General features: G+C 43.3%; 1 protein-coding gene across 5 annotated transcripts in view; it reads left to right on the forward strand.

The window, feature by feature from the left end:
• The window catches only part of AKAP14 (A-kinase anchoring protein 14), a 67,851-nt gene extending 59,428 nt beyond the window's left edge, over positions 1-8,423 (forward strand). For 2 of the 5 annotated variants that reach the window (XM_054545006.2, XM_054545005.1), the window contains exons 5-8: positions 1,628-1,807; positions 2,927-3,019; positions 3,115-3,234; positions 6,882-6,934. In XM_054545006.2, coding sequence (XP_054400981.1) covers positions 1,628-1,807; positions 2,927-3,019; positions 3,115-3,222 — 381 coding nt within the window. In that variant the 3' untranslated portion in view covers positions 3,223-3,234; positions 6,882-6,934. Of the gene's footprint in view, positions 1-1,627; positions 1,808-2,926; positions 3,020-3,114; positions 3,235-6,881; positions 6,935-7,474 lie in introns of those variants that run through there. The other 3 variants (XM_002832047.3, XM_054545007.1, XM_054545008.1) reach the window with 3 other exon arrangements.
• Positions 8,424-11,018: the final 2,595 nt, after the last annotated feature.

The following is an 11,018-nucleotide window of genomic DNA, read 5'->3' on the forward strand; positions in this document are numbered from 1 at the left end:
GGAGTTCAAGGCCAGCCTGGACAACATAGCAAGACCTGGTCTCTAAAATAAATAAATAAATAAATAAATAAATAATTAAATAAAATAAAATTTTAAAAAGAAAAGGGGGAAGCTTCTCCAAGGGTGCAAACAAGGAATCCCCCCAAAATGCTGGGATTATAAGCATGATGTGGATTATTCTATTGCCTCCCTGAACTTATTTTATATACCACCTATGGCTACAATTAAGTGAGTTGGATTTTCACAAATGGCTAAAGCCAGCCTCATTACTTTCCAGTCACACATTTAGGTCTCCTGGGGTGAGCAGAACAAGTGTTCTAATCACTTTCTAATTATTTTCCAATTAATTGAACCTGCCTCCTGTGAGGGGGTCTGAAGCAACATCTGTGTGTATGTACACATAGACATTGAAGGGTTTGCCTTGCTGGGCGTGGTGGCTCACGCCTGTAATCCCAGCACTTTGGGAGGCCAAGGCAGGTGGAACACTTGAGCTCAGGAGTTTGAGATCAGCCTGGGCAACATGGCGAAACCCCATCTCTACCAAAAATACAAAAATTAGCTGGGCGTGGTGGCGCATGTCTGTAATCCCAGCTACTCGGGAGGCTGAGGCAGGAGAATCGCTTGAACCCAGGAGGCAGAGGTTGCAATGAGCCAAGATCACGCCACTGCACTCCAGCCTGGGTGAAGAAGTGAGGCTCTGTCTCAATCAATCAATCAATCAATCAATCAATGTGTGTCCCTACAGTCCAAGGCTCAATCTCAACTGATGTTTGCATTCTTCACTTGTTTCATTTCATCTTAACCTTTTCTCTCCTCCACCCATGGTGATAATTGGGAGCTGACCCTAGTTTGACCCCAATAAAAAATATTAGGAGTGGCCAGGTGCGGTGGCTCACACCTGTATTCCCAGAACTTTGGGAGGCCAAGGTGGGTAAATCGCTTGAGGTCAGGAGTTCGAAACCAGCCTGACCAACATGGTGAAACCCCGTCTCTACTAAAAATACAAAAATAATTAGCCGGGCTTGGTGGCATACGCCTGTAATCCCAGCTACTTGGGAGGCTGAGGAAGGAGAATCGCTTGAATCTGGGAGGCACAGGTTGCAATGAGCTGAGATCATGCCACTGCACTCCAGCCTGGGCAACAGAGAGAGACTCCATCTCAAAAAAAAAAAAAAAAAAAAAATTAGGAGCGGACTCCAGAACAGAGCTCTAACCCTGACTGTTACATGCCACAATTATCCTTTATTTTTATTTATTCGTTTTTTTAGGGATAGGGTCTTGCTCTGTCACCCAGGCTGGAGTGTAGTGGTGCGATCACAGCTCACTGCAGCCTCAAACTCCTGGACTCAGGCAATCCTATTGCCTCAGCCTCCCCAGTAGCTGGGATTACAGGTGCGTGCCACCATGCCTGGCTAATTTTTAAATTTGTTTTGTAGAGATAGGGTCTTGCTACATTGCCCAGGCTGGTCTGGAACTCCTGGGCTCAAGCAATCCTCCTGCCTCGGCCTCCCAAAGTGCTGGGATTACAGGCATGAGCCACTGCACCCAGCCATGCTGCATTTATCTACAGGACTTGAACAGAAGGCTTTTCTTTTTCTGTGTGCTTTTTCTTTTTTCTATGAAACAGAAGTGTGTTTCTAAAAAATGCTGGGCACATGGCGTAGAGTTTATAGAGAGGAAAGACTTAATTCACAGCTTCCTCTACATCTACTATGTACACTGGAGTATCTCAACTGCTGAGCTACCCGTAGCACGAATCTCTGCTGGTACCTACTTCACCATGAAGGTCTCCAAAACCAAACCGCCGGTAAGTTCTTCTTTTTCTCCCTTCAGTGAGGCTTCAGTGAGAATGGAGACTTCTCTTGTCAAGGTCATCAATAACACCATTTTTGCAAAATTTAATAGTCATACTTCTGTCCTCATCTTACTGGCCTATGCACAGCACTTGCCAAAACTGATCACTCCCCGCTCCATGAAACTTTCCATTTGGCTTCTAGAACAACATACTTTCCTGATTTTCCTCCTGCCTCACTGACCATTCCTTCACAGTCTGTCTCTACTGGTAGTTTCCCTGCCTCATACCAACCTCTTCATGTTGGAATGTCCTGAAACTCAGGCCTTGGACCTCTTCTCTATACTCAGTTCTGTGGTTATCTTATCCAGTCTCATAGCTTTAAATGCCACCTAGAGCTTATGATCCCCAAATTTGTATCTCTAGCACAGAGCCCTCCCACGTGGATGTTTAATAAACATCTAATTTATTGTATGTAAAACTGAACTTCTGATTTTCCCTTCCAAGCCTATCTACTTGCAGTCTTCATCTTAGTTAATAGCCAAAATCCTTGGTGTCATCCTTGACTCTTCTCTCATATCCCTCATCTAATCCATTAGGAAATCCTATTGGCTCTACTTTCAAAAATATATCCAGAATCCAACAATTATTTTTTTGAGACAGAGTTTCACTCTTATTGCCCAGGCTGGAGTGCAGTGGCACGATCTTGGCTCACTGCAACCTCCACCTCCTGGGTTCAAGTGATTCTCCTGTCTCAACCTCCCAAGTAGCTGGGATTACAGTCGTGCGCCACCATGCCTGGCTGGTTTTTGTATTTTTAGTAGAGATGGGGTTTCACCATGTTGGCCAGGCTGGTCTCGAACTCCTGATCTCAAGTGATCCACCTGCCTCGGCCTCCCAAAGTGCTCGGATTACAGGCGTGAGCCACCGTGCCCGGCCCCCCCAACAATTTCTTGCTACTCTGCTTCTATCATCCTGGTCCAAGACACCATCCTCTCTCACCAAGATTATGTCAATAGCCTCCTAATCAGTCTCTCTGCTTCCACCCTTGTCCTCATCATGTCTCTTTTCAATGTTGCAGGCAGCCTGAGTGAGTCTTGTAAAACAAATTTTTCTTTTTCTTTTTTTTTTAAGAGATGGTGTCTTGCTTTGTTACCCAGGCTGGTCTTGAACTCCTGGCCTCAGGCTATCCTCCTGCCTCATCCTCTCAAAGTGCTGGACTTACAGGTGTGAACCACCACGCCCAGCTGTAAAACAAATTTGTCACTTTTGTGTTTAAAATTTTCCAAAAGTGCTTCTCAAACTTCTCTCTTTTTTTTTAGACAGCGTCGCTCTGTCATCCAGGTTGGAGTAGAGTGGTACAATCAGAGCTCACTGAAGCCTTGACATCCCAGGCTCAAGTGATCCTCCCACATCAGCCTTCCTTGTAGCTGGGACTACAGGTGCATACCATCATGCCCAGCAAACTTTGTGCTGGGATTACAGGCGTGAGCCACCACACCCAGCTGTAAAACAAATTTCCATCACTCCTCTGTTTTATCTATGTCTGTCTGTCTGTCTATCTATCTATCATCTATCTATCTATCTATCTATCTATCTATTTATTGAGACAAAGTCTATCTATCTATCTATCTATCTATCTATCTATCTATCTATCTATCTACTTATTGAGACAGGGTCTCACTTTGTCACCCTGGCTGGCGGGCAGTGGCATGATCAGGGCTCACTGCAGCCTCTACTTCCTGGACTCAAGCCATCCTCCTGCCTCAGCCCCCCAAGTAGCTGGGACTACAGGCATGCACCACCACACCTGGTTTTTTTTCTTTTTTTTTTTTTTTTGAATTTTTGTAGAGACAAGGTCTTGCTATGTTGCACAGTGCAACTTGCTATGTTGCACAGTGCAACTTGCTGTGTTGCACTGTGCAGCTCAAGTGATCCACCCGGCTTAGCCTCCCAAAGTGCTGGGATTACAGGCGTGAGCCACCGCACCCGGCCCATTCCTCTGTTTAAAACTTTCCAAGGGCAGGCGCGGTGGCTCATGCTTGTAATCCCAGCACTTTGGGAGGCTGACGCAGGCGGATCATGAGGTCAGGAGTTTGAGACCAGCCCGACCAACATGGTGAAACCCCATCTCTACTAAAAATACAAAAATTACCCGGCATGGTGGCGCATGCCTGTAATCCCAGCTACTCAGGAGGCTGAGGCAGCAGAATTGCTTGAACCCAAAAGGCGGAGGTCGCAGTGAGCCGAGATTGCACCCCTGCACTCCAGCCTAGGTGACAGAGTGAGACTCCATCTCCAAAAAAAAAAAAAATAAAATAAAAATAAAATAAATAAACTTTCCAAAAGTGCTTCTCAAAATTTAAAGTGCTGGCAGGGCATGGTAGCTCATGCCTGTAATCCCAGCACTTTGGGAGGCCGAGGTGGACAGATCACCTGAGGTCAGGAGTTCAAGACCAGCCTGGCTAACATGGTGAAACCCCGTTTCTACTAAAAATACAAAAATTAGGCCGGGCGCGGTGGCTCACTCCTGTAATCCCAGCACTTTGGGAGGCCAAGGCGGGTGGATCACCTGAGGTCGGGAGTTCCAGACCAGCCCAACCAACACAGAGAAACCCTGTCACTACTAAAAGTACAAAATTAGCCAGGCGTGGTGGCTCGTGCCTGTAATCCCAGTAACTCGGGAGGCTGAGGCAGGAGAATTGCTTGAACCCAGGAGGTGGAGGTTGCGGTGAGCCGAGATCATGCCAGTGCACTCCAGCCTGGGTACCAAGAGCTAAACACCATTTCAAAAAAAAAAAAAGGAAAGCACAAAAATATAGCCGGGTCTGGTGGCTCATGCCTGTAGTCCCAGCTACTTGGGAGGTTGAGGCAGGTGAATGGCTTGAACCCAGGAGGTGGAGGTTGCAGTGACGGAGATGGTGCCATTGTACTCCAGCCTGGGTGACAGAGTGAGACTCCGTCTCAAAAAAAAAAAAAAAAGTAAGAAAGAAATAAATTTAAAGTTTGTACAAATTACTTAGGGATCTTGTTAAAATGAAGATTCTGATTCAGCAGGTCTGGGGTAGGGATTGAGATTCTGCATGACTAACAAGCTTGCAGACCATGCTGAGGCTGCAGGCCTAGAGACCAGCTTTCAGTAGTAAGGGCCTACAAGGCCTTGTGTGATCTGGTCTCTTGTTACTTGTGCTTTCCCACTACTCCTTCCCTCTCACTGTGCTCTGGCCATTCTGATCTTGCTTCTCCTCAGATAAGTCAGGTATAGTCCTGCCTCAGGGCCTTTGCATTTGCTATTTCTTTTGACTAGAACACTCTCCCCTAGGCATGTGAATTGCCTGCTCCCTCACCTCTTTCACTCACTTTCCTATGCTTTTTCTCCATAGCACTTACCACCTTTTCATATTCTATATAATTGTTTTTTTTTGTTTTTGTTTTTAGATGGAGTCTCGTTCTGTCTCCTAGGCTGGAGTGCAGTGGCGCGATCTCGGCTCACTGCAACCTCTGCTTCCTGGGTTCAAGTGATTCTCCTGCCTCAGCCTCCTGGGTAACTGGGACTACAGGCACACGCCACCACACCCAGCTAATTTGTGTATTTTTAGTAGAGATGGGCTATCATCATGTTGGCCAGGCTAGTCTCGAACTCCTGACCTCAGGTGATCCACCTGCCTCGGCCTACCAAAGTGCTGGGATTATAGGCATGAGCCACCACACCCAGCCCTGTAATTGTTTTATTATTGTCTATTCCCTCCATCAGAATATAAGCTCCATGAAGGCTGGGATTTTTGTCTTCCTGTAAAACAAGGCCTGGCAAATAGTAGGCACTCAATAAATACTTGAAGGAATGATTGCTGGTATACGAGGTAGACCATGAATAAGAAATATGTTAACTTGATAGCTGGTGTGAAAAGAGCCAAAATAACATCCATGAATCTAGGGGAAGGGTCGTCAGAGGAGCAGGGCTGGTATCAAGCATAGTGCCTGAAACATAACAGACATAAACATTTTATTTCCTCTTTGCCTTCCCATCCTTTCCCAAAAGTTATTTGCACCTTGGCCTGATGTTAAGGTTTTGTATATGACCACACAGTCAGTGAGCCATCTATGTCCTATATTCATCCTATCCTAGTACAAATGTGCCTATTCAGAGCGTTTGGAACCTGCAGTAATCTAAAGAGGTGCAATATGCGGAGATCTTACTTCTGGTCATATATCCCTCTACCAGCTGTCTTGCTAATTGGCCAGGTCAGAGGTCAGGAAGTGAGATTGGTGGAGGGGAACAAGACTATACCAGAGACCACACAGAGAGAGGTCTTGGGAGAGTGGCTCTTGCTCAAAATTCCAAGTATAATTTTGGAGGCGAGGATGGGAGGGACTACTGAGACAATATTACAACCTACATGTTTATGCTGCTTTAAAAATGTTTCACCTTTTCATCTATATTAATTCATTCTCATGCCATTCCTAAGAGGTAGAGATTGTCAGTTGAGTAAAGTGGAGCATGTAAAGAAGGTTAGTGACTTACACTCCTATTAATGAGGAGCACAAGCCTGTCCCAAGTTATTTCCAATTTTGTAAAGATTCTTAAGGTATTTGTTGTCAAAAAGATATTTTGGGGAACAGAGGTTTAAAGTGACAAAAAACTATCACCTATAGATTCCCAATTCATAAGCCAGATGAATTCTAGAAATTCAAGAGTATGCATATGGGCAAATGTAGGGAAGTAAGGAATTAAGTTTGTATGATTGGGCTGGGCACGGTGGCTCATGCCTGTAATCCCAGCACTTTGGGAGGCCGAGGTGGGTGGATCACCTGAGGTCAGGAATTCGAGATCGGCCTGGGCAACAAGGTAAAACTCCGTCTCTACTAAAAATAAAAAAAATAGCTGGGTGTGGTGGCGGGCGTCTATGATCCCAGCTACTCAGGAGGCTGAGGCAGGAGAATCACTTGAACCCAGGAGGCGGAGGTTGCAGTGAGCTGAGATTGCGCCACTGCACTTACACCTGGGAGACAGAACAAGACTCCATCTTGAAAAAAACAAAAAGAGTTGGTATGACTGGTCTGGGCTAACAGTTGTCCTTCTCTTTTTTAGGATGCACCCATTGTTGTTTCTTATGTAGGTGACCACCAAGCATTAGTTCACAGGTAATGAACATTTGGAGGTTTGTTTTAAAAGGGTGGGAGAAAGGTCATCACACTCCAGGAATCCAGCAGTTGCACAACAACAGATAGTTCATGTAATGGTCACTTTTCTTCTTTGGATCACCAACCCCATTAGAATGGGCTGAAATTGTTCTAGAAAATTATTTTTCTTAGTGTCTGGTTTTTCATTCATTATAAGCTTGAGGATTAGTTGCTGGAGTGGGGTGGAGGCAAAGTGGGTCATGTCTATTGTTTCTATGGAAAACTTCAATATCACATAAAATTAACTCATGTATAATAACCCCTTTTATAGCAGCTCTCTTAAAGTATCTTTACATATAAGCTCATTAATCCTTTCATTGACTGGGCTTAAGAAACAATAAAGGATAGACAGAGCCTTAGCTACCTCCCCTCCCCCGCCAATAAAAGAGGCTTCTTGCTTACTAGGAATATGAAAGAGTAAATAGGGAATCCCCTTTGTTTGATTTTAAAAGCTTTTGATTTAAAAATACTTTAAAAGTGTTTGTTTTTCTTCCTTTGTAGACCAGGAATGGTTCGCTTTCGAGAAAACTGGCAGAAGAATCTTACTGATGCCAAATATAGTTTCATGGAGTCATTCCCCTTCTTATTCAATCGTGTCTGATACTTACAGGATGTCTTAGGATTGTTTTTCTCATCAGGATATATTAAAAATACAATACAGCACGTCAAACCACAGAATATTTATTGAGTAATAAACTTGTGGCACACAATCCAGCTGTATTTTTTTGCATTCATTCATTTTCCATTCTGCAACCTCCATCACATTAGCAGAGTAACCAGTAACTTGTTTTTTATTTTCTAAAATATTTTTTTCTATCACTATATGCGTCACTTCTGAGTCTTACAGGTATAGAGCTGAGTTTAGAGAGTTGCTAAAATTCACCTATCGGACCAAACTAAGGTTGGTACTTGGCTGTTTGTTCCCCATCTGATCCTAAGTCTCCAGCTCAGACACATCTCTTTATGGGCACAACTGGGGAACAACAAAATGGCAACAGTTCTACAGCTCATAATATAACCAGTCTGAAGGGTTCACCTACTCACAGATCCCTTCATTTACTGGGAGTTAAGCCTCACTGCTAAATAATATATTTTGAAACTGGAAAACCGGGCATGCTGCCTTCCACAATACACCACTATACTCATGATTGCAGGAGGGTGGCTTGGGGACTAGGGGCAATGACACGGGAAGGATACAATCATTGCCCTTACTTATCTTTGATCTTCTTTCCATCCTCACACTGAATAATCACTTGTTCCTACCTTCCCTGTGAACCTCTCTTGCCTGGCTGCAAAATTTTAAGACACCAAAGACAAAATTACATTATGCTCTGAGTGATTACTTGCAAGTACATCAGAATATTTACTTACATAGAAAAGCACTGGAAAGGAGGAGCACAAAATATGAAAGACAATTGATATGGTACTGAAATTTTTCTTTTTCTTTAACTGTTAGATATTTATGCAATAAATAAAAAAGGAGGGAAAACCGTATCAGAGCAATAGGCAAGGAGGTGGCAAACTAGGTAAGTCTCCTTGGAGAACAAAAAATATATTTAAAATACAATAGCCCTACTACAACTGATTTATGGCTCAGGTGACTAAACACAATTTGAAGCAGTAACAACACTCATAAGCTGAAAATAAAATACTTTTAGCCCTTTTATTCTTCTTGCCTCTTTCACAAAGAATATGCCAATGAAGCTGTTCTTGATGTCACAATATTCATATATCACAGAATTTCTGCATTTAAACTACCTTGCCTACTGAAAATAAGATAATCATTTCATCTCTAGGAACCAGTAACCAAAAAAAAAAAATGCCCTTAGAGAATACATTTTTATTTGTTTATTTATTTAGAGACGGAGTCTCACTCTGTCTCCCAGGCTGGAGTGCAGTGGCTTGATCTCGGCTCACTGCAACCTCCACCTCCCAGGTTCAAGTGATTCTCCTGCCTCAGCCTCCCGAGTAGCTGGGACTACAGGTGTGTGCCACCACACCTGGCTAAATTTTTTGTATTTTTAGTAGAGATGGGGTTTCACCATGTTAGCCAGGATGGTCTTGATCTCCTGACCTCATGATCCACCCACCTCGGCCTCCCAGAGTGCTGGGATTATAGGCGTGAGCCACCATGCCCGGCTGAGAATAAAATTTTTAAGTGGCTATTACAAAATTCAGGTTTTATTATTCAGGGAAGTAGATGGATTGAGACTCAAAACTTTGGGAACTAGTTTCTTTTTAACTTTTGAAAACTATGGATTTACTAGGCTAGGGAGCAACTACGATTAGGTATAAATAAACAGAAATAATTTCAAATTCAGGGGTCATTAATGCTGCTACATGCTGACTCTTTATTTCAGTAGTTGCGGGTTAAAAGCAGACATTTCCTGGAACATATATTTAATAGTATTTAAGACTGTTAATACTATTTAATTATAAAACTTTTGGCCAGGTGTGGTGGCTCACGCCTATAATCCTAGCACTTTGGGAGGCCGAGGCGGGCGGATTGCTTGAGGTCTGGAGTTTGAGACCAGCCTAGGCAACAAGGTGAAACCTCGTCTCTACTAAATATACAAAAATTAGCTGGGCATGGTGGTGCACACTGGTAGTCCCAGCTGCTCGGGAGGCTGAGGTGGAGGACTGCTTGAGCCCAGGAGGCGGAGGCTGCAGTGAGCCGAGATTGCACCACTGAACTCTAGCCTGGGTGACAGAGGGAGACCCTGTCTCAAAAATAATAATAAAAAAACTTTTGCTCTATACTCTGAAATATGACTGCCTTATGTAAACACTTTTGAAAAACAACCACTTAAAAATATAAGGCAAGCGGGCATTTTACAATAGTATAATCAGAATGTCCTTATCACTCAGGTAATTTAAATTTATCATAGGCATTAATAATAATGCAGATCAAATAACCTTAACAAAAACGGCCAGGCACGGTTGCTCACACCTGTAATCCCAGCATTTCAGGAGGCTGAGGCGGGCAGATCACTTGACGTCAGGAGTTCGAGACCAGCCTGGCCAAGATGGCGAAACCCCATCTCTATTGAAAATACAAAAATTAGCCAGTTGTGGTGGTAATTGCCTGTAATCCCAGCTACTTGGGAAGCTGAGGTGGGACGATCACTTGAACCCAGGAGGCAGAGGTTACAGTGAACCGAGATCACACCACTGGGCTCCAGCCTGAGTGACAGAGTGAGACTATCTCAAAAAACAAAAAACAGAAAACCAACCTTAATGAAAACAGCCAAAACTTCCAGGGTTCCCTCCCCCATTCGCTCTTCTGACCTAATTAAAATTGAACAAAATAAACACAGGAACAAGATCATGATATCATAGTCCCACAATTTTCCATTTCTCCCCAACTTAAAGATAAACAGGTTTAAGTGTTTAAAATGAAATCTACTTAGTATATGAAAGACAGTTAAAAATATTTAATATCATTTTAGTTTCTCTTATGAAACAATTAAGTTAAAATATTGACTCAATATATTTTTCCTTATCATAACTCTTGACCATAGTTGACTCCTGTTCTTTTGGATGTTATCCTATCCTGAAGCTCATATCAGCTCAGATTGAAATAAAGTACTTACATGGGGATAAGAGCAGACTTCTTAAGACTTTATATTTCAAATAACCATTTTTAAGTAACTTATTAAGAATTTAGGCTGGACGCGGTGGCTCACGCCTGTAATCCCAGCACTGTGGGAGGCCAAGGTGGGTGGATCACCTGGGGTTGGGAGTTCAAGACCAGCCTGACCAACATGGAGAAACCCCATCTCTACTAAAAATACAAAATTAGCCAGGCGTGGTGGCACATGCCTGTAATCCTAGCTACTCAGGAGGCTGAGGCAGGAGAATTGCTTGAACTTAGGAGGCGGAGGTTGTGGTGAGCTGAGATCACCCCATTGTACTCCAGCCTGGGCAACAAGAGTGAAATTCCATCTCAAAAAAAACAAAAAACAAAAAACAAACAATTTAAAATATCTAATGTTCACATTTTCAATTCAACAAATCTGTGGGTTAGTTTGCTTTTTGGTTTGTT

Source organism: Pongo abelii, chromosome X (assembly GCF_028885655.2).
Source record: "Pongo abelii isolate AG06213 chromosome X, NHGRI_mPonAbe1-v2.0_pri, whole genome shotgun sequence".
Lineage (NCBI taxonomy): Eukaryota > Metazoa > Chordata > Mammalia > Primates > Hominidae > Pongo > Pongo abelii.